Source organism: Lepidochelys kempii, chromosome 3, assembly GCF_965140265.1.
Source record: "Lepidochelys kempii isolate rLepKem1 chromosome 3, rLepKem1.hap2, whole genome shotgun sequence".
Lineage (NCBI taxonomy): Eukaryota > Metazoa > Chordata > Testudines > Cheloniidae > Lepidochelys > Lepidochelys kempii.
Window position 1 is genome coordinate 140,491,555 of NC_133258.1, and position 27,282 is coordinate 140,518,836.

At 43.4% G+C, this 27,282-nt stretch overlaps 3 protein-coding genes across 3 annotated transcripts in view; 1 reads left to right on the forward strand and 2 right to left on the reverse strand.

The window, feature by feature from the left end:
- Positions 1-2,320, reverse strand: part of ADSS2 (adenylosuccinate synthase 2) — a 48,181-nt gene extending 45,861 nt beyond the window's left edge. The window contains exon 1 of the mRNA XM_073338279.1: positions 1,959-2,320. Coding sequence (XP_073194380.1) covers positions 1,959-2,126 — 168 coding nt within the window. The 5' untranslated portion in view covers positions 2,127-2,320. The remainder of the gene's footprint in view (positions 1-1,958) is intronic.
- The window catches only part of HNRNPU (heterogeneous nuclear ribonucleoprotein U), a 296,525-nt gene that overhangs the window by 85,167 nt on the left and 184,076 nt on the right, over positions 1-27,282 (reverse strand). The gene's annotated exons all lie outside the window — the stretch shown is intronic.
- CATSPERE (catsper channel auxiliary subunit epsilon) overlaps positions 2,411-27,282 on the forward strand; it is an 88,356-nt gene continuing 63,484 nt past the window's right edge. The window contains exons 1-5 of the mRNA XM_073338278.1: positions 2,411-2,761; positions 6,000-6,048; positions 8,981-9,054; positions 16,092-16,161; positions 26,038-26,126. Coding sequence (XP_073194379.1) covers positions 2,640-2,761; positions 6,000-6,048; positions 8,981-9,054; positions 16,092-16,161; positions 26,038-26,126 — 404 coding nt within the window. The 5' untranslated portion in view covers positions 2,411-2,639. The remainder of the gene's footprint in view (positions 2,762-5,999; positions 6,049-8,980; positions 9,055-16,091; positions 16,162-26,037; positions 26,127-27,282) is intronic.

A 27,282-nucleotide genomic window follows, 5' to 3' on the forward strand; every position in this document is an offset into this window, starting at 1 on the left:
GTCCTACCTCCACCCTCCTGTGGGCTGCCAGCACCATTTCTTACATTCCTATTGATTTGGCAACAGTCAGTCAGCAAAAAAAAAGACTGAAGGATAACTTCCTTCTCTTCCCCCACCCCAACCTATCCATTGCCAGATAACTGGAAGAAATACACAAACCTTTAAGAGGACAATTAAAAAAACCTCACTTTTTAGCCCTAAGGATAACTTGTACTACAAGTTTTGAAATTCTAATTAATTTTCACATGTGCTTTGTTCGGACAACAACAACAAGTTGATCAGTTTTCACCATGGTTCTCGGCAATTAGTAAAATGTTGCAGAGTTTGCAACATCAAAAGAATTCATTTACCAAAATAAGTGTATTGAGCACACTGTTATTCAAACACTTTATGTCTTATAAAATATATGCAAAGACTGAACTTTGGCCCTAACCTACTTGAAAGTTGTTTTTTTTAAAAAGGTAAGTCAACTTAAAAAAGATCATTTAGGTTGTCTAAAATTCTGTAGACAGAACTGTTTTAACTGAAAGATTAAGAAAAAATTCTAGGCTTTCTTTCAGTTTTATTTGGAGCAGTTGACTGTATGCAAAATGCTGCCAATCTTATTCTTTCCCCTTCCACTACCAGTTTTCCTTTTACTTGTAGGGTGGGAAAATGGGAGGAAAAAATATCTAGACAAAATAGTATCATAGAATCATAGAATATCAGAGTTGGAAGGGACCTCAGGAGGTCATCTAGTCCAACCCCCTGCTCAAAGCAGGACCAATCCCCAATTTTTGCCCCAGATCCCTAAATGGCCCCCTCAAAGGATTGAACTCACAACCCTGGGTTTAGCAGGCCAATGCTCAAACCACTGAGCTATCCCTCCCCCCATGTAATGGCAGTATCATAAAAGCTATCATAAAAGCTGTCAACATTCAAGGGCATCTGTAATTGATTTACAGAATGAATATATTTTAAGTGATTATGAGCTGACCAGAGAAACTACATACTAACCCACACATATTGTATGGCTCCTAGTTTTCAATAGGAACAAATGGAGTAGAACCTGTTTATGTTAAACTTAGGCCTGCAGGGAGGTATGATGAGAATTCTAGATTATTTCATTGCACTGCAATTAACCAATTATAATTCTATGCTCAGTAACCGTTGTTGTTGGAAATATTCCACACTTTTCATCTTCAAGCACCTTAAAGGCACAGAGTTACTGTGGCTGTGAAAACAGATTCCAAGCCTATCCCTCTCTCCATGACACTCTGCACGTCAACCTTGTCCTACTAAGGCACCTTCTTCCTCTTCCCTCCAAGCAAAGAGTGCACAAAGGAAGGCTTAGCCACTGCAATTTGTAAAAAGCCTTTCTCGCCCAGAGGTGAGCCTGGCCTGGCTTGGCCGGCAGCGGTGGGCTGCCTCATACTGCCGCCCAGCAAACGAGGGAGCAGCGGTGATGGATGAAGCGAGGGCTGCTCTGCGGAGCCCCGAGAGCACACAGCGGGGCCCGCAGCACCCAAGAGCTGCTCGCCCGCTTCCCAGTGTGCGAGGGACCGGTCACTTCCTTGAATTTAGGCTGGAGGCGCTGCCCTGGCTCAGCCTAGCATGTGCGCCGCTTCCGGTGCGTGAGGAAAGCCGGGGGCCCGCGCTAACAATAGGGCAGGCAGAGGCGGGCACCCCGGCGCTAGGGAAGTACAAGGGGCGGCAGGGGAGCTAGTAGCCGGGCAGGGCGCACGAGGCAGAGAGCGGGCTGCGAGGGGTGACGGCGGGGCCGGGCCGCCAAGGAGAGCGGGATGCTGGGGAGCGGCTCCCGGCGGCAGGACCGAGTGCGGGGCAGCCCCTCTCGGCGGCGGCGAGGGGGACCCGGGCTCAAGGTGACATCTTGGGTCGCAAGAGGAGGAGGCGGCGCCGCCGCCGCGCCAGGCCGCCCTTCCGGCCCCCCCCCAGGTGAGCCCGGCGCCGTTCCTCACCTGGCACCTGCAGACGATGTCCGCGTCCTGCGCCAGCAGATCCACCAGCTTGCCCTTGCCCTCGTCGCCCCACTGGGCCCCCAGCACCACGGTCACCTTGTTGCCGGGCGGGCGCGCGGCGCACTCGCCGTTGGGGACGGGGGGAGCTGAGGCGCCCTTCTCAGACATGGTTGCCGCCGCCGGAGGCTCCTTTCCTGCTCCCAGGGCAGGGTACACATGAGGCGGCACAGGGGCACGCTCAACGCCGCCTCCCCCTCCCCAGACCCCGCCTCCTCCACGCCGGGAAATACCGCAACTGCAGCCGCCGCATCCAGTGGCGACCGCTGGCTCCCGCCCGGGAGCCCCGCCCTCTTCTCTGCATAGACCGATGCCGCCCTCAACCCCGCTCTCGCGGCAGGAACTACGCTTCCCGGCATGCAGCACGACGCTTCCCCGCAGGGCGCCGCACGGAGTTTGCGCGATGCTTGATGGGGCGAGTAGTCCCTATGGGTCGCACCTGCGAGAGGGGCGGAACAAGCCTTGTTGCTGCGGCGGCCTGGGGCTGACCCAGAAGGAGGGACCGGGTGTGCTAGAGGCGGGCGCGCGGCGGCTGCAGATGCTGCCGCTGCCTCCCCCCCTTCGAGAGGCGCCAGGCAGTTTCTGTTGAGCACCTCCGCCGCGGATCCGGTGTCACGTGATCGGATGGGTGGCGGTTTATTGGGGCCGTTATTAGGCGGGCCCATGGCGCGAGCGCTGGAGCCGCTATGGGGCACTCGAGGCCTGGGGCTGCTGCTGTGCCTGGGTGGATGCTGCTGCCTGTGGAGGTGGGAGGCTGGAAAATGGATGGGAACAGAATGAGATGGGAGGCCTGAGGGGGCTGCACCTGTCAGGGTGCCCAGCTCATCGTTGTGTCCCTGCCCCCCAGTCTGAGTGGGGGAAGAATCCCAGGGTGGGCACAGAGAGCGCCTGAGCCACCGGGCGCCTGCTTCTGGCCTGCCCCAGCCCACGCCATGCGGCCCACGGGGCAACAGCTTCCAACACGCCCCAGCACAAGCCACGCAGCCCACCAGGTGACAGCTGCCAACACACCCCGATCCAAGCCATGCCACCCACAGGGTGACAGCTGCCAACATGCCCCAGCCCTCGCCCCATGGGGTGACAGCTGCCAACATGTGTTGACCCATGCCCAGCAGCTGACAGGCATAGTGTAGCACATGTATTCTCTCTTGTCTTGGATCAAGATGGATCATCATATGCTGGGCTCAGGCGCCTCTACATTATGAGCTGGTTGTGTGATTTCCTCCGCTCGCATACACATGCACTTGCTGTCATCAAGCTTGATGATGATCTGCAAAGAGCTGTCTGATCACATGGTCTTAGCTTCTTGTTGTCTGCTGGTTCTTGAGGTCTCTGGGCTCTGTCTTGCAAAGATCCTTACAGTCTATAATAGTCACTGGAAATAGGAAAGTCTAGCTGCCTCTACTAAGGACCATGAATAAGGATACGATCCTGTCATGGATTCTGGGACTTTGCAAGATGTCCATGACTTCTCCTGGGGCAAGGCTGGAGCAGCTGTCAGTCCCAGAGTAGCAGCCACTTGAACAACTGACTGGTAGGGAGGCATGGAGCAGTGGCCACTGGAACTGCCGGCTAGTGATCAGCCCCAAGGCTACCAGAGCAGTGGCCCCCAGAACAGCTGGCCGGCAGCCCCCAGGGCTGCCAGAATAGCTGACAGTCGGCCTTCCGCCAGAGCAGTGGTCCCCAGCCCACAGAAGTAGCGGCCAGGGCCAGGTCAGCCTCTCTAAGGCTGGAGCAGCAGTGGTCAGCCCCTGTTGCAGGAGCAGCAGCGGGGTTGGAGCAGCTGCAAGTCCTGGCAGCGCTCTATGTCCCCCACCTTCACCCCTCCAGGGTGTTTTTAGTAAAAGTTAGGGACGAGTCGTGCGCTTCTGTGAATTTTTGTTTATTGTCCACGACATGTTCCTGACTTTTACTAAGAATACCTCGGACAGACTCTTGACTTAACCAAGAATATATATGTATATAAGGGAAATTGAAATGAATAGCCAAAGTAGGAAGCCTGATTATGTTTTTTCAAAAAGATTAAACACATTTTGCATTAAAGACAGCTGAAAATACAGAAATACTTTCATTAAATCACTCTTCCATGTAAGCAACTGCTGCAGTTGATGTAGAGATGCTGTGTGATTGTGAATAACAGGTGAGGTGATCCATGTAATCACAGATTGCGGGGGAAGGAATTGGTAAGACACTCTGTTGTCCACAGTATGAAAACGTTTTAGGACTCCTGTACTTAGGCCTGGTCTACAGTACACAGGTTGACATAAGGCAGCTTACATTGATCTAATTATGTCAGCGTCTATATGACAGCTGTGTCCCTCTATGTAAGTGCTCTACTACATTGCTATAATAACTCCACTTCTATGAGAAGCGTAGGCCTTATGTCGGTGTAGTTAGGCTAGTGCAGTGTACTTAGATGGGCTGTTAACGCTCTTGTCAATTTCACAGCTCCAGCCCCTACCAGCAGCCCCAGCCGTGAAATTGACAAGAAAGCGCACAATTTCACAGCTCCAGGGGTGAAATTGACAAGAAAGCCTGGCAGCTAGAGCCCACCTGCCCACCCCTCCCCTGGAGAGCTGGGCAGCTGAACAGCACTCCTGGCTGGGAGCTGCAGGCATCTAGACTCCACTCCCAACTGGGATCTGGGGAGAGAAACCCAGAGGCTGGATCCTGCTCCCAGCTGGGAGCTGGGGCAACAAACCCAGGTGGCTGACCCGCTCCCAGCCGGGAGGTGAGAAGCCCGGGTTGCTTTCCCGCTCCTGGCTGGGAACATTGTCTGTCTTGTCAATTTCAAATTGAGAAAGGCTGCCTGGCTCCTGGCAGGGTGGAGCTGAAAAGCTGGGGCAGCTGGACCCCACTCCCTAGGGGCAAGAAGCCTGGGGCAGCTTCCCCCAACACACCCGCTCCCAACGGGAAATGGGGAGGTGAGAAGCCCCAAGCAGCTTCCCTCCGCTCCCTGTGGGGAACAGGGTGGCGAGTCAGGGTGCAAACCACTTCCCTGTGGGGCAGCCCAGCTCCTGGCAGGGAACTGCCAGCAGAACTGAGACACTTGGCTCTCAGCTCCCCACACTGCCCCTCTTAGGTCAGTGGAAGTGTGCCTGATGAGAACGCACACCACCAACCCAAGGAGCATAGTGTGGACATGCACCATCTCAGTAATTACCTAATATAGGTCGACCCAAGTTTTTAGTGTGAACATACCCTAAGTAAGCTATGATTGCTCTACCTCCTGGAGGCTGTGAGCCTAAGTAATGGTAAGCCTGTAGTTACATATATTGGAGACGACCCAGGAACCTGCAGAGTTGCAGGAAGTTTCCAGATGGTTCAATTGGTGACAGTTTCCCTCTGAGCCTACTGAACCAATGCCCAGCATTGTGTTAGGTTGCACTGTTCTGCTGTAGGTGCCAACTTTCCTGTTAAATGTAAAGCTGAAATGGTCATTCACGATTTTATGGCATTTTTAACAAAGTAGGGCCGTCATCCCTGATTAGATGTCTTGATCTAAATCTAATTTGGGTATTTATTGTGCTTACATAAATTTTCACTGCCGTTTCAATTGACTACTATATTCTTCACTTCCGATCCTAAACAGTTGTATAGTTTTGCTATGTGCTGTTAAACAGCTGACACAATACATCTAAGAAGTGGTAACGTACCATTGGTGTGTGAGTAATTCTAGTTTGTCATATACAAATATAGTGCCAAATTTGGCCCTCATTTACACCAGTGTAAATCCAGAGTAAGTCTACTGACTTTGAATTGATCCATGGTTTGTAGACTGTAATCTTATGCTTTCACACAGCTATTCCCTGGCTTCCTGAAATAGCTTTGGGACCTCCAGAATATTGTCATAACATGATATTGCTTTGTGATGTTATTCTAATGCTGCTCTCTAAGGGGGTCATAGAGTATCACTGCTTTACTATTTTTATTTGGAGAAGAAATTAATTTTGACATTCATACCTTTGTGCATTTTCTTTGCAGGTATAAAACTAATGTAGAAAACTATGCTGTCTTCACTACCAGAACCACCGTAAGTGTTATTTAATAATGATCAAAACAAATCAGTCTTGATTTGTAATACACTGCTTCCGGCTTTTATTTGTGTATATTAGGGACTGACAATGATTTGGGTCTGATTTCAAAGACCCTTTATTTTGTAATGTCTTAATATTGCAAAGTAGAGTAGATTTTGCTGTATATAGGAAGATTTTTCTGTAAGGATGTTTCAGGACTAATTCAATCAGGCCGACATGTTACTTCACAGACCCATGGAAAGCAGACAAGCCCTCTGTTTAAGCAGACAAACCACTGCTTACACCAAGTTCTTAGATCCAAGGACCAGGTTTTATTTGCATAGGTACAGAGCACTACACCCAGTGATCAAATGACGTGTAGCAGGCCAGTGAACTGGCTATATCACAAGGGGAAAGGCATTGATTCTAGGTTCTGACGTGATCTTTTATACATAGTATTACACATTATCTTTATCAACACGCCCTTCTATTCATTTGCTGTCCCAAATTTTTTCTTCCCTATTGGGTAATATTTATTGCTGTTCATCATGTTCTGAATTATACAATAAGTTGCAAAAAGCATTGTTCCCCTTTTTAGCAATAATAAAACTATCATACTATTTGACAGGGATTTTGCTTGTTTTCCCTAGTCTCCCCAAAATCTTAATAACAGAACGTTCAGATCTTAATATTTTTGGTCAGGAACCTTTGTCCTCACTTTTCCATCTTGAAAAGGTTATACAGAGGTTATAAAAACCACACTTGAGTATGCAGGCCTACAAAACCTGCACATATGTTGTTTATACTTCTACTTATACATTCCTGATCAATTATCCACTAAATAAGCATTGGGTCTTTACCAGGTTATATAGAGTAAGCTCACCTAACCAATGCTTTACTCCTTTACATTTTCTCACATGGGTTTAATTAACCATACCATTCAATAATATGGCTATAAAATATGCTAAATCTTGACAAAAGTTCAAAAAATACAATTGCTGATACCCATTGTCAAGAACAAGCACTTTTTGTAGTCTAGAGAAAGCCCTAGTGCAAAACTGTTCAGAGATTTCCGTTTGCACTTGTTCATTTTGTTTTATTATTTATTTTCACTTTTAAGTGAGAGAAACAACAAAAATATATGTTACATAATAAGTGTAATAATTTAGGTCGTATTGTCTTTTCAAATTTAACAAAATTATTGGCGGAAGATGTATAGCCAAAACAGTCATATCTATTTCAAATTTCACTTTAATTTGGACACACTAAAGCTTTACATGCAAATATACTTCTTTGGGGGATAAGAGGCAACTCTCATATAGGAACAGTTAGTAGATAATCAGTGATTACAAGTGGAGGGGGTGGAGTGTGTTCATCACATTCCATTTAAATATACTGAAGAGATATTTAGAATGGTCACATCTGTAGGCCAAAGTATGTATTTCTGGCAGTCAGGTAAGGACATCTCAAACCAGCATGATTATATATCTGTTTAAAATACCCAGTAAGTATGTGTCTGATCAGTCATCAATTCAACTTTAACCTGTTCAGGGTTCAGTACTGCCCATATTGAGGTCAATGGAAGTTTTGCTAGTGATTTCAGTGGGAACAGGGTCAGACCCATAAATCAGAAAGGAAAGTTAAGGATACAAGTGGGAATAAAAGAAAAATGCTGTAACACAGTGGTTCTCAAATTGTGGCCTGCAGAGCAATTGCTGGTCATCTACAGAGCTGACTGGTTATATGGTACAGGCTCTTCCTCCTTATTAACTGCTGCTACATTGCATTAAAAGACAGCTGAAACAGATTTAATATTTTTCTAATGTTGCATTTCCATGTTAGCAATTTATGAGTTTTCCATAGCTTGCACCAGTTCAGTATCACAATGTATGAATAAATGGTGCCATTCTCAAAATCATTTGCAGTCAGCTTTAGTAATTGAATTAGAATCATTTTCTTGGCAAAAAATTCCCACTGTTGCTACTACCAGTGATTGTGAACACACTTGTGCACGCACTGTTGTACACGTCAACAGTTTAAAAAGCAAATGAAGTTGAAAGGGTTAGTAATTCTCTGCACTACTTGGAGGGAAATTCAGATTTTATTGAACTGCCAGTCCTAGTTTTTTGTTTCTGTGGCACCAGGCATGGGAGTTCAGTGGAGTAAAATTATGCATTGAGGGGAGGGAATGCCTTGTCTATTGACAACAGTTTATCTGGCCCATTTAGGGTGACCAGATAGCAAGTGTAAAAAATTGGGACAGGGGGTGGGGGGGTAACAGGTGCCTATATAAGAAAAAGCCCCCAAAATCGGGACTGTCCCTATAAAATCAGGACGTCTGGTCACCCTAGGCTCATTGCAGAGCACCATCTAAAGAGCTCGAAGGCAGTTTTGAGTGTGCTTTTGTTGCGTGATGATGGCCTTGGCAATAGTGAACTGTTCCCAGGGGGGAAAACAGAAATCTTTACTGATGTATTGAACTAAAGAATAAAGAGCAAGATGAAAACTAGTTTACTCTCACTGGCACTACTTACTGTGAGTGTCACAAAGATTGCACTTTGCAACAAGATTTCCTGCCCTGCTAACAGGGACTTCAGAAATGGTAGTTGTAATTCAAAACCTTATTTGCTAGTTTTATAGAAGACATACCATTTTATTTATTTGTAGTGTGCTTTACATAATTTAGTCTGTTTTTTTCCCATTGAAATTATTGACAAAACTTTTTTTGACAGTGGCAGAAGACTGGGTTTAAATACCATAGTCATTACAATTTTAAGTTTGAAGTTGTCCCTAGGCATTTTTAATATTTAAAGAATTTAATCATTTCTGTGTAATAATTAAAAACCTGGTAAAAGAACATTATGGTTTTAAAACCACTATACAGTTAGATATATTGCAACAGATTATATATTTGTATGTACTACCATAAGTTCTCTACTCTTTGTTTAGATATATTTAGAGTATGAAGGAGCTGAATTTGTGCAATGGGAAGTTTCTACGTTATGTACTGTTGCAAATAAAAGGTAAGGACTGCAAAAGTGAATAATAACAGCACAATGGTAACTCACATTGACTTTATTGGGAGCAGAGTTAGGTCAATTCTGAATACTTTTGAAAATTCCACCCAAAGTTTGATACGGTCATGTTTGTATACACATACAAATAAGATGGGCTTCTGTTAAGCCTGGCACATGCATTCATTTGGAGATCTGTTGGAAAACAAAATGTTATTTTTATTTCCCTTAAGAATTATGAAGTACAGATCCTTTGTTTCAGAATAAGAGTTGTGGGTTGAGATTTGCGGAGGAGACAGAGATGCAGGTCCTGAGATTTCTATATAATTTATATTGTAAGTTAAATATTTATTGATGTAATGGAATATAGAATTAGGCATTGACATATACAATATAAAGTAGTTCTAAGTATGCTATTTCTCCTAAACTTCCTTGCCTATGTACTGTACATGTGAGGAAACCTTGAGCCAAAAAGATTGATAAATACTTTAAAATATGTATCTAAATTAAGAATTGCACATTTTATGTTCTTGGGTTTTTTAATTTTTTTTATTTGGCCCAGTGCATTTATATGAACAATGCCATGTAAACAGATATTCTTTCTATCTCAGAGATGTAAAGAGTCTGTCATTGTAGAACATAAATGCTGAATTGTATTCTATGTTTGTGTTATTTTTAAGTTGAAACGTGTCTGATTCCTTACATTTGGAGCAGCTAGGGTCTTCAGGAGGACCCTATTTAAGACATTAGACTGCACAAAGATTTCTAGACACATAATGTTCAGGTAGTGGGACGGACAGGACACAATCTTTTTTGTCTAGGTATTCTTATTTGATCATTTAATGGCCAAGATACCTAATGCATTTGTGAGCTCCAGATTAGATCCAGCTACACTAGGAGTAAGAAACCCAAAATACCACTTTTTTTAAAAAAAGCATCTCTGCCCCTAAATGACTGTTTAGCCAGGATATGGTACAACCTTTAAAAAGATTTCAAATTAACAGAGGGATGTATTACAGCTATTATCTGCATAGCACTGAGATCCAACACTATCTACAGTATAGCGGGAGTACATAAAAGTTATACTCATGCAGCATTGTGGCTGAAAGTTTTGATAAGCGAAAGTCAGATAAAAAGTTGTGGTTTCCACTGCAGCTTTAATTTGTCTATCTTGCTGTGTTTGTGTTTATATGTGTTATGTCTTTGAAATTATTGTATTGGTAAGCTTATTTGAATGTACAATCAGATATCACATATTTAAATAAACATTTGAATGATTGCACATTCAGGCATATACATCTGTGTGTTAATGTGAGTGTATTATCATTAGATTGCAAATTCAAATCCAGATGCAAAATGCAGTTGTTACTCCCAAAATCCAGACTTAAGGCACCCCCACAATGGTTTGCCTATTTCAGTAACTCAATTGTCAATTGTTTGTTTTGGTAGGTGAAAGGAGATGGCCCATCCTAGAGGAATTGCCAGGGTTTTACTAGGGGTTGCCCTGTGACCTTCAGAAAACTCCCCAGAACAGACTAACTTTGTTTACGCTTGGGAAGACATGGATATAGCCTTCGGCTCAAAGGATTGACACTCAGGCAGTAATCTTTGAAAACAAAAATTTTCTTTATTTAATGTACCAAGATTCCCTGATACAATAAAATCTTTTAAAAGAACAAAAACATATATCAAGAAACATAAACATAAATTCTATTAGCACAAGTATTCACATTAAAGTACTCAATACTGCAATGTCATACATTTGGAAATGGCTCCAAGTGGTTACATTCTACATGTCATGATCAATCACATGTAGAATGCTGACAGCAATTCTAATTAAAGCACTAAACTTTTATACATAGTAACATATATACAACTTTAGTATCTCAAACACACTCATATGTCCTAGCTCCTTCTTATACCATAGGTCTCATGCTTACTTTCTACAGTCTTCTTTTCCCTCTGATCTGTCAAAAGGTCCCTGTCTGTCTCAGTGCCAAACTCCTGCTCTTCTTCTCTGTCTGCTGCTGCCGCACCTCTGCCACCCCTTCTGCGCTACTGCCGCTGTTGCTTGAGGTGATTTCTTGATCCATCACAACAATCTAGCCGCCTTCTTCCCTCTTCAGTGATTTTTCTCTCTTCCTGCTTCTTCTGACTTCTCCTGCTGACAACCTCTTCCTTCCAGTCACTCACACACATCAGTACCACCAACACCAAACTTGTCAGCTCTCTGACTTATATATGATTTTGGCCTACTTTGGTTATTTCCTCAATCCTTATCATTAGCATACTTCTCCTCCAATCATCTTTAAGTTCTCTCTGATTGCTCCATTCTTATGAACCAATTAAAGCCGCTAAACCTATCTGTCAATCAAAGCTGGATCTGATTGAAAACCTGCACCTGACCTGACTGACCCCTCCCTTTAGGTTTTGGAGTAATCTTTATCTGACCTCCGCCTGCCAGCTTGCTATAGGCCAAATTACTCCAAGACCGCCACTTTAATCTTTGTGCTCTGATTACCTGCAACTACCATTTTATTATTCCTGGCCCTAACTGCTTAAACCTGTCTTTATTAGTTATTAAATTCTTATAAATATAAATGATTCTTATTTTCTTAATACATCCATGTGCATCTTAATATTAGGATGCACTGTAACCACTCCAGTTTTTACCTAATTTTAGATCATTTAATTTTGATATTTCCTTCACTTCAGCTAGTGGTGGCACAGCAGTGTTCTTAATGCTGTATTTCATACACAGAATAGAGCAGCTGAAAGATCTCTCATACCACAGTGTGTCTTACAACGGTGTTGAGATACGAAATAGGTAGACAGCTATTTTAAATGTAGTGTGTTTTATAAGAGTGTAGCACACTCTCTGGGCTTGTCTACATATAGTTTTTATTCCACTTTAAATATATCAGTGAGAAACTAATATAGTTGAAGCAGTGCAACCCCATCATATGGACACATTTATGTTGATATAAAGGTGCTTTATATTGTGATGTACAGCTTAGGGTATGTCAGGGCCGGCCCACAACATTTTGGCACCTGAGGTGGGGATCTCAAATGACGCCCCCGTGCTCCCTCGCTTGGGCCAAAACTTTGAAAGGTCTCATTTCTGCTTTCTCCCTGTTCTACTCCTCTCATGGTACTGCTCTGCTACCTACCCCAATAAAGGAGAACAAACAACTTAAAATGCCTTGTTCAAAAATTTTAAGTGACACTTAACTTTCAAACGCCTGAACAGCAAATGTAATTTTTCTTGTCTGCATAGTAAACACTGGCTTCTTTAACAGTTTGAATAATCAAAGTGGTGCTTTCCGTGCCTTCTTGGTTGCAAAGATTTGAACTGCTTCCTGAAGGTCCACAATCTGGGCCAGCTCATGCTCTATTGAGATGGTTGCAAGGCCGACCAGCCTATCCTGTGTCATTGTGGAGCGTAGATGTGTTTTTATTAACTTTAGCTTGGAGAAACTGCGTTCTCCACGGGCAACTGTTACAGGAACTGTTAGAAGTATGTGCAGAGCAACAAAAGCATTTGGAAAGAGGGTGATCATCTGATTTGTGCACATATATTCCAGAACAGCCTTTGGAGTTGATCCTGCTGAAATGTGTCTTGAAAGGGCTTTCAGTTCATCACCTAAGTCACTCGCATCAATATCGCGCATATCATCATGTGTCAACACTGTCTCTAGTGCCCTGCATTGCTGGTGTAGGTCTTCTTCAGGTATAATGAGGAGTTTTGGAATATTATACAACATCCCAAATATACTGCTGTGTTCCTTGAGCTGCATGAAACATTTTTCAACTGACTGTATTGCACAATTAGCACCTGGTTAAAGAATTCAACTTTGCATTGTTGTTTGGGGTCTCTTATGGGATTATCCCGTGCCTCGTAATCAAAACGTCTTCTTCTTCGGTGACTTTTGTATTCTTGAATGGGTGGGAAAATAGCTTCAGTGTGAGGTTCCTCTGCCAACTTCTGTGCACTCTTCAGAACGTTTTGAAATCCCTCATCTGACCAGTAAGACTGTAGGTATGACTTTGCTTTGTCCAGTTGTTCCATTGCTCCAGATATATCAAGTTCAACACCTTGGAGTCTCTTGCTTACAACATTTATTTCAAACAGTATGGCATGCCACAACACTAAGCCACACACAAATATGAAATTATGTATGATTCTGGTGATTCCATTTCCCTCTGCCACTGTTCTCCCACGAACAGTTCCTGTCATAGCGTTATCCTCCATAATGGCAACTATGGCATCATCTATCTTCCCAATTTGGTGTTTGATAGACTTTATCGCCTCCACTCAACTTTCCCATCGTGTGGCACTCAGTGGTTTCAGTGTCAGAGAGGATGTTCCCAGACGTTGCTTCAAAATTTGCCATCGATGAGTTGATGCAGAGAAAAATACAAAGATGCTTTGAATGACATTAAAAAATTCAGCAGCCTCACTAGAAGCTGATGCTGCATCACTGACCACCAAGTTCAATGAATGAGAACTGCATGGCACAAAAAAAGCTCGAGGGTTTAACTCTTGGATCCGTGTCTGCACTCCTCTTTTCTTTCCTCTCATGTTGGCACCATTATCGAAGCCCTGACCTCTCATGTCAGCTATCGCAATTCCCGTATCTTCCAGCTTTTTAAGAAGCACATTGGTCATACCAGCTCCTGTAGTATCATCAGTGTCAATAAATTCTAGAAAATGCTCTTTGACAGTCACCACTGCAGGGACATTTTCCCTAGGTGCTGTTGTTGTTACAAAATGCACCATTAAAGTCATTTGTTCCATATGGCTGGTGTCAGGTGTGCAGTCCAAAATAACAGAGTAATATCTTGCTGACTTCAAATCTGCCACAATCTTCTGTTTGACTTTTGTTGCCAGTAACTGTATGATCTCATTTTGAATTGTTTTTCCAAGGTAGTGGTGTTTGTACGTTTCTTGGGTGGTGACTCTTCTTAGATGCTCCTGGAGTACAGCATCAAACTCAGCCATCAGCTCCACAATTTTAAGGAAGTTTCCATTGTTTGGCACATACAGCTGACCTGAAGTGCCACTCAGTGCTAGATTTTTGGTAGCAAGCATTCTCACAATGGCAATGAGCCTTTTCAGAACATTTTGCCAGTAAAGAGACTCTGATGCAATCTTCTCTTGATGCTGATCATCTATGGTGGCCTTTAACCTTCGTCTCATTGCAAGCTCTTTTCACCTATGGAAGGCTCTCTGGTAATTTGCTGCCTTCTCATGGCATGCCAGATTTCTAACCCGATTTTTCCAGTCCTTTGTTCCTGTAGAACCCAATGTGGCTGGAACATTAGACTGGAAGAGTTTGCAACAAAAACAATATGCAGCATTCTGGGTTTTTGAGTACATAAGCCATGGCCTCTCCACTTTGTCACCATTGGGGATTTCACGCCAGTAATGTGTTGGATGGAAACTTCTATTTTCACTGTCTTTGGGGAACATGAAGTTTTTCACTTGCTGTGGCCCATGCAGTACAAGGAAGTCCCTCAGGCTACTGCTCAAGTGGGTCCACAGTCCTGGATCATCTAGACTTAAGGAACTAAACTCAGCAGCAGCTGTTTCTTGCGCCTCCACCACACTCTTCTCTGATCTACACTTTTCTTCAGGAATGTGCATGGTTACATCCATTTGAGATGGAGATATGGATACTGCAGTAGCTGCCAGGTCACCTGCACTCTGACTAACTGGAAAATCAGGCATCTCCTCGCCAGTCACATCCTCACAAGGCTCACCGTGAACATTTGTGTCTATGTATCTCAGGAGGGTTCCTTCCTGCTTAGATAAAAAAGCTTCCTTTGCTTTCTTTCTTTCTTTTTCTGAATGCTGCCCTGGAGGGGCGTTTTCTTCTTTCACTCATGACTGCTGTTCTGTGCCAGCTATAGTGGCTCTCAACACTCATTTGAAGGGGACAAATAAGCAGGCTGGTAGCATTGCCTGAGTGAGGGAAGATATCAGCATCTTAAGGGCCTAACTGGCTCCAACTACTTCAGTTGACTGCCTGTTCAAGGAAGCAGCAGGAAACAGGAAGCTTCTTGAGAAGCTGGTGTTAATCAGTCCAGGCTCCTGGGGGTGCTAGAAAGGTACATCAGAGGCTCCTCCTCCTCTCTCTCCCTACAGCTCCTGCTGCTTTCTGTTATTCCCTCTCACCTTTTCTCCTACCTGCCTGCTATGTCTCTTGTGCCCTTCTTCCTCCAGCACAGCACTCCACCATCTCTGTGCATCTAGAGCAGAGAGCATACATATGCACCACCAGCAGACACAATTTTCTACACTCTGGGTCCTAGTGGCGCCCCCTCCCCCGCCGCCCCCCAGTCTGGCACCTGAGGCGGCCACCTCAGTTCGCCTCATGGTGAGGCCATCCCTGCGGGTATATCTACAGTACAAACACTACAATGGTGCAGCTGCAGCAGTAGCATAGACACTTACTACAGTGATGGAAGGGGTTTTCCCTTCACTGTAGTAAATCCACCTCTCTGAGAGGCAGTAGTTAGGTTGACAGAAGAATTTTTCCATCAACGTTTTGGTATCTATATGGGGCTTAGTTCAGCTTAATTATGTTGCACAGGGCATGACATTTTTCACAGCCCTGAGCAAGGTAGCTAGGTCCACCTAAGTTTTAGGTGTAGACCCGGCTTTTGTCTCATAAATGTACGGGAATAAGCTATACTGGTATAAAGCACCTATACACTGGCATAACTGGGTTCACAGTTGGGATTGTACTCATTTAACTATTATGGTATAAAAAATATCAGCTCTACCTGAAATAGTGTGTAGATTAAGGCTAAGCTAAAAAACTGAGCACATTGGTTTTGGACTGAACGGGCAATCTAATGATAGTACATTTAAAAAAAATTGTTGGAGAATAAGGAAGAGAAAGGTTTGCTCAGTTTGAAAGATGGAGATAGGGGAGGAATTAGGTCCTGAGTCAAAGTTAAGACTGAATGGACCAGTCAGAACACCAGTCTGGTGTTAATTAGTATTAAATACCTGGCTGTTTGTTTTTTAATTACTGTAGTTCACCTACAACAACACTGAACTGTCCAGTTCCTGGAACTCACACAATTAGACCAAAAGTTGACAATGAGGTAAGCTGTCAGTAATAACTATAAGAAATTCATAGTGCACTGTAGTCAGGTCCATGTGTTCCTCGTATTTTGCAGAATTTGCCACAGAGTCCACTTCAGTGGATCACAAATTAAATGTGAGTCAATAGTGTAATACTGTTGCAAAAAATGTTAATGATCCTGGGACGTATTAGCAGGAGTGCTATAAGAAAGACACTAGAAGTAATTCTTCCATTCTACTCAGCGCTGATCAGGCCTCAGCTGAAGTACTGTGTCCAGTACTGGGCACTGCACTTCAGGAGAGATGTGGACAAAGTGGAGAAAGTCCAGAGAGAGCAACAAAAATTAGTAACAGTCTAGAAAACATAATCTATTAGGAAAGATTGGGGAAAAAATGGGTTTGTTTAGTCTAGAGAAGAAAAGACTGATGGGGGACACGATAACAGTCTTCAAGTACGTAAAAGGTTGTTATAAAGAGGAGGGTTCTCTTTATCCACTGAGGACAAGACAAGAGGTAATAGGCTCAAACTGCAGCAAAGGAGATTTAGGTTAGACATTAGGAGAAATTTCCTAACTGTAAGAGTAGTTAAACACTGGAACAAATCACCTAGGGAGATTGTGGAGTCTCCATTATTGGAGGTTTTTATTATCATCTTAGGCAAACACCTGTCAGGGATGGTCTAGATAACACTTAGTCCTGACTCAGTGCAGGGGACTGGACTAGATGACTTATCAAGGTTCCTTCCAGTCCCATGTTACTGATTCTATGATTAGCTTCATAGTATTGTTCCAGAATCAAATCTTTCTAGCCCTAATGGTTGTGAAAGAAACCTTCCAAATGTCAGCTGAGTGTAACCAATGCAGTGATGTGTTCCTGAGTCTGCTAACAGACTGAATCAATAGCTCAGAGATGTCTGAACAGCCCCCATTCATTATATTGAGGTGTGTGATGTGGTATACAAACACCACATTGGCCAAGGTTAATAGGATGATAGGTTAATAGGATCAAACAGCTCCACCCTCTTATCCTGCAGAGCTTTCAGTCTTGGAGGGGGGCACTTGAACAAGGGAGAGAGCTCGTTTGTGAATGGACTTGAAAGGAGAACAGACTGGCAGCTCCCTTGTGTGAGAAGCCTAGGGAGAGCCAGGAGCTTACTAAAGACTGTGATCTGCTAGGACCTCCCTGTGGGAGATTAGGCCTGTCACTGACTATTTGTTTGTTTTTTTACCATGAACCTGTCGGTGGGTGGGTGTTAAGATGAGCTGCTGCAGGTGGGGTCCTCCTGAAAGGAAGGAGGCTGAAAACTGAGCCCAACAGCACTGAAGATTCTTTTGGTTTGTGTTTATGTTGAACTTTGACTTGGAGGTTCCACTTCTCTGGAAGGGACTGAACACTGTCAGTGACCTGGCCGGCATCTAAGCCACATCCACAACTCAAATAATGCAAATTTCATTATCAACATTACCATTATCATTACCTATTTTATTAAGGGAGGACATAAGTCTATAAAATCTTGAATGGTGTGGAGAAAGTGAATAAGGAAGTGTTATTCACCCCTTCACATAACACAAGAACTAGGGGTCACCCAATTAAATTAATAGCCAAAACAAACATAAGGAAGTACTTCTTCACACAACATGCAGTCAACCTGTGGAACTCGTTGCCAGGGGATGTGGTGAAGGTCAAAAGAAGGGCTGTCAAGTGATTAAAAAAATTAATCGCGATTAATCGCGTGATTAAAAAAATTAATCGTGATAAATCGAACGATTCATCGCGCAATTCATTGTGTTGTTAAACAATAATAGAATACTATTTATATAAAATTTTTTGGAAGTTTTCCACATTTTCGAATATATTGATTTCAGTTACAACACAGAATACAAAATGTACAGTACTTTGTATTTATTTATTATAAATATTTGCACTGTAAAAATAAAAGAAATAGTACTTTTCAATTTACCTAATACAAGTACTGTAGTGCAATCTCTTTATCATGAAAGTTTAACTTACAAATGTAGAATTATGTACAAAATATAACTGCATTCAAAAATAAAACAATGTAAAACTTTAGACCCTACAAGTCCACTCAGTCCTACTTTTTATTCAGCTAATCGCTCAGACAAACAAGTTTGTTTACAATTACAGGAGATAATGCTGTCCACTTCTTGTTTACAATGTCACCTGAAAGTGAGAACAAGCATTTGCATAGCACTGTTGTAACTGGTGTTGCAAGATATGTACTTGTCAGATGCGCTAAAGATTCATATGTCCCTTCATGCTTCAACCACCATTCCAAAGGACATGCATCCATGCTGACGATGAGTTCTGCTCAATAACGATCTAAAGCAGAGCAAACCAATGTATGTTCATTTTCATCATCTGAGTCCGATGCCACCAGCAGAAGGTTGATATTCTTTTTTGGTGGTTCAGGTCCTTTAGTTTCGTCATCGGAGTGTTGCTCTTTTAAGACTTCCGAAAGCACTCTCCACATCCCATCCCGATCAGATTTTGGAAGGCAGTTCCGATTCTTAAATCTTGAGTTGAGTGCTGTACCTATCTTTAGAAATCTTGCATTGGTACCTTCGTTGCGTTTTGTCAAATGTTCAGTGAAAGTGTTCTTAAGAAGGCATGCTGGGTCATCATCCGAGACTGCTATCATATGAAATATATGGCAGAATGCCGGTAAAACACAGAGCAGGAGACACAATTCTCCTCCAAGGAGTTCAGTCACAAATGTAATTAATGCATTATTTTTTTAAAGAGTGTCATCAGCATGGAAGCATGTCCTCTGGAATGGTGACCAAAGCATGAAGGGGCATATGAATGTTTAGCATAACTGGCACATAAATACCTTGCAATGTCGGCTACAAAAGTGCCATGCGAACATCTGTTCTCACTTTCAGGTAACATTGTAAATAAGAAGCGGGCAGCATTATCTCCCATAAATGTAAACGAACTTGTTTCGCTAAGCTGAACAAGAAGTAGGACTGAGTGGACTTCTAGGCCCTAAAGTTTTACATCATTTTGTTTTTGAGTGTAGTTATGTAACAAAAAAAATCTACATTTGTAAGTTGTGCTTTTATGATAGAGATTGCACTATGGTACTTCTTTGAGGTGAATTGAAAAATACTACTTCTTTTGTTTATCATTTTTACGGTGCAAATATTTGTAATACTAATAATATAAAGTGAGTACTGCACACTTTGTATTCTGTGTTGTAATTGAAATCAATATATTTGAAAATGTAGAAAAACATACAAAATATTTAATAAATTTCAATTGGTATTCTATTGTTTAACAGTGCGATTAAAACTGTGATTAATCACAATTAATTTTTTTGAGTTAATCGCGTGAGTTAACTGTGATTAATTGACAGCTCTAGTCAAAAGTATAACTGGGTTAAAAAAAGAATTAGATAAATTCATGGAGGATAGGCCCATCAGTGGCTATTAGCCAAGATGGTCAGGGATGCAACCCGATGCTCTGGGTGTCTACATTTCTATGATACTGTGTTTGGGATTTTTATATCCAATTTTGCAATACAAAGAAAGTTAACAAATTAGGAGCAGTGTACATTGGGTCTAATGTCAAATTAAATAATGTGATGTGATACTGTAGTGAATGCATTATTCATTTGCATATTTAGTTAAGTAGAAGCCTCAGTTCTAAATTTATGTGTGCCGTTCACAGAATCTCCAATCTGTTGCATTTGCATACCACTGATTGCAGGGATCTTGCCACAGAATTTTGGTTAAGTTTGCCATGAAGTTCCTGGGATTTGACTATGATTATTATTTTTTTATTTTATCCAGAATATATACAGTATTGTGGGAGGAGGGAGCTCAGTGGGATGTGGTTATTTTAAAAGTTTCTACTAACAATTGGTGTTTTATACAATAAAGAACACTTAAACATACTCATTAAATCACCCCAAAGAGGGGAAGAAATAAATTTAGCTTTTTATCAATTTTTTTTTTTTTTTTTTGTTCTTCATGGGTCCTCACTATGTTTTATGTCTAGGCCCTCTAGCGTGCAAGCTAAAAACTCTCTACAGAGTTGTGTCCATTGAGGTTGTTCATGAACCTTGGCTATCTCCTTTTGTGGGATACCATCACAGACTCACTAGGGATCAGACTTTCTTTAAGCATGGAGCCCACTTGGCTGCTGACCAAAACCTTGGCATCAACTATCATGGAAGTTCTTTGAAGAGCACTGCAGGGCGAAGGGGATGGGGCTTGGAGGGCCAGTCAGCCTAGTGGTTGGAGTACCTGGCTTCCTGCCCCTGCTTCTGTGGACAAAGGGCCTCAGCCTCTCAGGTAGGGGGGATCCAGGATGTCCCATTCCACCAGGTCCCAGTCCAGGGCTCTGTGTAAATCACCCTGTAGTAGGGGACTTCCCAGCAGGGAGTCTACGTTCCTTGCCCTGGGCTACTTCCTTCTGTGGTCCTTTTAGTTTGGGGCATGTAGCAGCCCTATGGACCATGTCCCTGTGGTGCCTGGTCTCTTAGTAGTGTCTTAGTGCCTGGACTCTTAGTAGTGTCCCCTCATGGACCCTGGGTAGCATCCTCCTGCGGTCCCAGCAGGGCTGGCCTTACCATGAGGCGAACTGAGGTGGCCGCCTCAGGTGCCAGACTGGTGTGGGGGATGGGGCGCCACTAGGACCCAGAGTGTAGAAAATTGTGTCTGCTGGTGGTGCATATGTATGCTCTCTGCTCTAGATGCACAGAGATGGTGGAGTGCTGTGCTGGAGGAAGAAGGGCACAAGAGACATAGCAGGCAGGTAGGAGAAAAGGTGAGAGGGAATAACAGAAAGCAGCAGGAGCTGTAGGGAGAGAGAGGAGGAGGAGCCTCTGATGTACCTCTCTAGCACCCCCAGGAGCCTGGACTGATTAACACCAGCTTCTCAAGAAGCTTCCTGTTTCCTGCTGCTTCCTTGAACAGGCAGTCAACTGAAGTAGTTGGAGCCAGTTAGGCCCTTAAGATGCTGATATCTTCCCTCACTCAGGCAATACTACCAGCCTGCTTATTTGTCCCCTTCAAATGAGTGTTGAGAGCCACTATAGCTGGCACAGAACAGCAGTCATGAGTGAAAGAAGAAAACGCCCCTCCAGGGCAGCATTCAGAAAAAGAAAGAAAGAAAGCAAAGGAAGCTTTTTTATCTAAGCAGGAAGGAGCCCTCCTGAGATACATAGACACAAATGTTCACGGTGAGCCTTGTGAGGATGTGACTGGCGAGGAGATGCCTGATTTTCCAGTTAGTCAGAGTGCAGGTGACCTGGCAGCTACTGCAGTATCCATATCTCCATCTCAAATGGATGTAACCATGCACATTCCTGAAGAAAAGTGTAGATCAGAGAAGAGTGTGGTGGAGGTGCAAGAAACAGCTGCTGCTGAGTTTAGTTCCTTAAGTCTAGATGATCCAGGACTGTGGACCCACTTGAGCAGTAGCCTGAGGGACTTCCTTGTACTGCATGGGCCACAGCAAGTGAAAAACTTCATGTTCCCCAAAGACAGTGAAAATAGAAGTTTCCATCCAACACATTACTGGCGTGAAATCCCCAATGGTGACAAAGTGGAGAGGCCATGGCTTATGTACTCAAAAACCCAGAATGCTGCATATTGTTTTTGTTGCAAACTCTTCCAGTCTAATGTTCCAGCCACATTGGGTTCTACAGGAACAAAGGACTGGAAAAATCGGGTTAGAAATCTGGCATGCCATGAGAAGGCAGCAAATTACCAGAGAGCCTTCCATAGGTGAAAAGAGCTTGCAATGAGACGAAGGTTAAAGGCCACCATAGATGATCAGCATCAAGAGAAGATTGCATCAGAGTCTCTTTACTGGCAAAATGTTCTGAAAAGGCTCATTGCCATTGTGAGAATGCTTGCTACCAAAAATCTAGCACTGAGTGGCACTTCAGGTCAGCTGTATGTGCCAAACAATGGAAACTTCCTTAAAATTGTGGAGCTGATGGCTGAGTTTGATGCTGTACTCCAGGAGCATCTAAGAAGAGTCACCACCCAAGAAACGTACAAACACCACTACCTTGGAAAAACAATTCAAAATGAGATCATACAGTTACTGGCAACAAAAGTCAAACAGAAGATTGTGGCAGATTTGAAGTCAGCAAGATATTACTCTGTTATTTTGGACTGCACACCTGACACCAGCCATATGGAACAAATGACTTTAATGGTGCATTTTGTAACAACAACAGCACCTAGGGAAAATGTCCCTGCAGTGGTGACTGTCAAAGAGCATTTTCTAGAATTTATTGACACTGATGATACTACAGGAGCTGGTATGACCAATGTGCTTCTTAAAAAGCTGGAAGATACGGGAATTGCGATAGCTGACATGAGAGGTCAGGGCTTCGATAATGGTGCCAACATGAGAGGAAAGAAAAGAGGAGTGCAGACACGGATCCAAGAGTTAAACCCTCGAGCTTTTTTTGTGCCATGCAGTTCTCATTCATTGAACTTGGTGGTCAGTGATGCAGCATCAGCTTCTAGTGAGGCTGCTGAATTTTTTAATGTCATTCAAAGCATCTTTGTATTTTTCTCTGCATCAACTCATCGATGGCAAATTTTGAAGCAACGTCTGGGAACATCCTCTCTGACACTGAAACCACTGAGTGCCACACGATGGGAAAGTTGAGTGGAGGCGATAAAGTCTATCAAACACCAAATTGGGAAGATAGATGATGCCATAGTTGCCATTATGGAGGATAACGCTATGACAGGAACTGTTCGTGGGAGAACAGTGGCAGAGGGAAATGGAATCACCAGAATCATACATAATTTCATATTTGTGTGTGGCTTAGTGTTGTGGCATGCCATACTGTTTGAAATAAATGTTGTAAGCAAGAGACTCCAAGGTGTTGAACTTGATATATCTGGAGCAATGGAACAACTGGACAAAGCAAAGTCATACCTACAGTCTTACCGGTCAGATGAGGGATTTCAAAACGTTCTGAAGAGTGCACAGAAGTTGGCAGAGGAACCTCACACTGAAGCTATTTTCCCACCCATTCAAGAATACAAAAGTCACCGAAGAAGAAGACGTTTTGATTACGAGGCACGGGATAATCCCATAAGAGACCCCAAACAACAATACAAAATTGAATTCTTTAACCAGGTGCTAATTGTGCAATACAGTCAGTTGAAGAATGTTTCATGCAGCTCAAGGAACACAGCAGTATATTTGGGATGTTGTATAATATTCCAAAACTCCTCATTATACCTGAAGAAGACCTACACCAGCAATGCAGGGCACTGGAGACAGTGTTGACACATGATGATATGCGCGATATTGATGCGAGTGATTTAGGTGATGAACGAAAGTCCTTTCAAGACACATTTCAGCAGGATCAACTCCAAAGGCTGTTCTAGAATATATGTGCACAAATCAGATGATCACCCTCTTTCCAAATGCTTTTGTTGCTCTGCACATACTTCTAACAGTTACTGTAACAGTTGCACGTGGAGAACGCAGCTTAAAAAAAAAAGCCAGGGTTTACTATGCAGACAAGGAAAATTATATTTGCTGTTCAGGCGTTTGAAAGTTAAGTGTTACTTAAAATTTTTGAACAAGGCATTTTAAGTTGTTTGTTCTCCTTTATTGGGATAGGTAGCAGAGCAATACCATGAGAGAGGAGTAGAACGGGGAGAAGGCAGAAATGAGACCTTTCAAAGTCTTGGCCCAAGCAAGGGAGCAAGAGGGCGTCATTTGAGTTCCCTGTCGCAGGTGTCAATGGCTGTGGTGCAGCAGTGATAAGCTTGGTAGGGTCAGAAAACACCTCCCCCCACCGACCGCGGTCTCTGCTTCAGTTACGAGGGTTCCTCTCAAGCCAGGTGTTCCTGGACGTCTTTCTCCATCTCCTTTGCCAGGACAACATTGGTTGGTCCCTGGTGGCTGCCTCACCAGGCTAGTGACCCTTCCCTCACATGGAGAGATAAGTAGCTCCTGCCTCTTCGCTGATCAGCCCCGAACTGAGCCAGGCTCCCTCCATTTTTGCCTGCCAGGCCTAGCATTGGCTGCAGGAATTAATTTTAAATTCTTTAAAATTACAACCATTTTAAAGAAGCAAAAGTCACAAACAGTGCAGCAAATAATTGGAATGTCTTCCAGCAAATATTTTCTAAAGATCCAAGGGAGGAATGTGATCAATGATTACTAAGTCCCCCCAAAACAATCTAGTATTCGTAGGCAGGGCTGCCCAGAGGATTCAGGAGGACTGGGGCAAAGCAATTTCAGGGGCTCCTTCCAGTGGCGTAGCCAGGTGGAGCAAACAGGGGGAGCGGACATAAGAAAGGTGCCAGCCGCTTATACTCACCTGGTGGCGCTCCGGGTCTTCGGTGGCACTTTAGCAGCGGGTCCTTCACTCGCTCCGGGTCTTCGGCGGCACTGAAGGACCTGCCGCCAAATTGCCGCCGAAGATCCGGGGCGCCGCTGGGTGAGTAAAAATTAAAAAGGTGCCAAAAATTTTAAAAGGCGCCACTTGTGCTCAGTGGGAGAGTGACCACTGCCCCGCTAGCTACGCTACTGGCCCCTTCCCTGTCTCAGACCTCAGACTTCAGACATTCTCGTTGGGGCCCCTGCAGGGCCTGAGGCCTGGGGCAAATTACCCCACTTCTCCCCACCCCCCCCGGCAGCTCTGTTCGTAGGTCACTCCAATGTAGGATCCCCCCAAAAATAAATCCATACATACTGGACAGTGAACACATATGGACTTTCGACAGTTAATCAGATTAACAGAAAAAAATCTCTTCCAGTGCAATGTTCCTTAGAAGGTGTCTCAGATCTGGTCATGCTCCCCCCTGCCAACCACCCACCAGAGTGCTTTGAGCGGAATCCAGTCCTTTGGATACCTAGGTGTTCTAATCTTCTGTGGGTTTCAGCAGGCTGCTGCACTATTTTCTCCCTTGGCCTCTCTGGCACATTTCTTGGGCACTAACACTCAGTCTACTATGTCTTAGCCTACCTGCCTTAAGGCCCCAGGGTCAGTGCTAACCTGCAAAATACCCCAGTAAACACACCCTCTCCCAGTATCCCAGTGAGGGTGTGAGACTTTTGGGTTATAGTTTAACTCTCTCAGGAGGCAACTGGTAGTTGTGACATATGTAACACACATGGACATTTTGCACAGGACTCTAATACCATTGCTCTTTTACTTAACAGATAAAGCACAGAAGAGTACAGATCATTTAGAAAATAACAGTAGCTCTCCCTTTCTTTGGGGGTTCATCAGTGCACAAGAAGGCAGGTTTCCCCCTGCCTCATCAGGCTCCTACATGCAGCTCCTCTCAGCTTGATTTGGTGAAAAATGGCTGGGAAGTCCCCAAGTAGAGTAGCTCTTGTATTATTATACCTTCTGTGACATGGAGATTGCGATTCATGCTCCTTTGGTGCCACCATGAGGTCTGGTTCATTTTTTATTGTTCGATGCTGAGGAAAGAGAGAGCTGTAAGAGGAAATAAAAAGGGAATAGATAAGAGGAAACTGTGTCATGATTGAACCGCTCCTATGTTTCTTTCTTCACCAACATTGCATTAAATTGTAATTAAACAATACATTAACAAATGTAACAAACATGAGATATAAAAGTCCTATATGTAGTTACCTGGACACACAAAATACTTGGAGTGAAATCCTGGTTCAACTGAAGTCAACGGCAAAGCTGCCATTGACTGAATCGGGTCAGGATTTCACCTTTGGCCTCTAGGGCCCTACTCCTGCAAACACATACGCACATGGCTAGTTTCACTGAATTCAGTAGGACTACTTGTGTACATAAAGATACTTACATATATAAATGTTAACATGATCAGAGCCTAAAGGTGGTAGGTATCATGTCGATCATATACAAACATGAAGTATGTTTTTTTTTCCTGTTTTAGACATTTGAGAATGTGGAACGCTATATGCCTATTTCTGAACATTTGAATTGCTTTTTGTGGTATGTGGTGAAAAGTTCTCCAGCACAGAGGTAGGTGTTTTCATATGAGACCTTCTCTCCATATGTATATATTTGGAGATGTATAATCTAATTGTATTTGGATGTCTTTTGTGATTTGACACAAAAATGGTCAATAATAATTTGTTATGCTGCTCAGTTAAGTTAAAAAGTATGGGCCAGATATAAGGGTTTTCTATAAAAGAAAAGTGGTAGTTAATTCAGGCTTGCAGCTGCTTTGCCTTACTTGAGTAGTGCAAGCAGGCTGGAGTGTTCCAGTGAATCTGGTCCAAAGTGTGTGCAAGCAGTACGTCAGGTAATGTCTTTGTATCTTCTCAGATTTCAGGACAGTGCAAGACAACAGTGAATGAGAGTCGTAGATAATTTGCAAAAAAGTATCTTTTTTTTTAAAACATCCATTACTTAAAAATGGTTTGACTAACTGCCCTAAAACTTTAAAAGAATATCTATTTTAGTTTACCCTGAAAGTAACTTAGAAAAAAATATTTTTTCCCATGCAAAGTTATAAGGGAAGTGAATATAGCCATACACTAAAATTCTAATTACAACTTAAACCATGGCCTGGTCTACACGAGGAAATTAGGTCAGTATAACTGCATCGCTCAGCGCTGTGAAAAATCCACAGCCCAGAGTGAACCAGTTAAACCAACTTAACTCCCAGTGCAGACATCGCTAGGTTGACAGGAGAATTCTCCTGTTGACCTAGCTACCACCTCTTGGGGAGGTGGAGTACCTATGCCAACAGGAGAACCCCTCCTGTCAGCATCTTCACTGAAGCATTACAGCTGTACAGCTGCAACGGTGCTGCTATGCCACTGTAGCGGTTTATGTGTAGACAAGCTCTATGAAACTGCTCTTGAGTGGCTCAATATTTAGGGTCATTTTTAATTACTCAAAGAAAGCTTGACCAGTTTTCTTCCTACTTGGCAGAAAAACAGTTGGAAACAACAGAGCCATTGTTATAAATGATTAATTAGTGGCTAAACCACACACATGCACAGCTGGGACTAGTACTACTGTAATTTAGCTCCACGAATATACAGGTGAAATCCTGGCCCCACTGAAGTCAGCCCGGTTGCCCCATTGACTTCAGTGGGGCTAGGATTTCTCCCCAGGTCTTTACTTCCTAAGCTAAGGGAAATCTGTTAGAGTTGTAATGAATAGACAG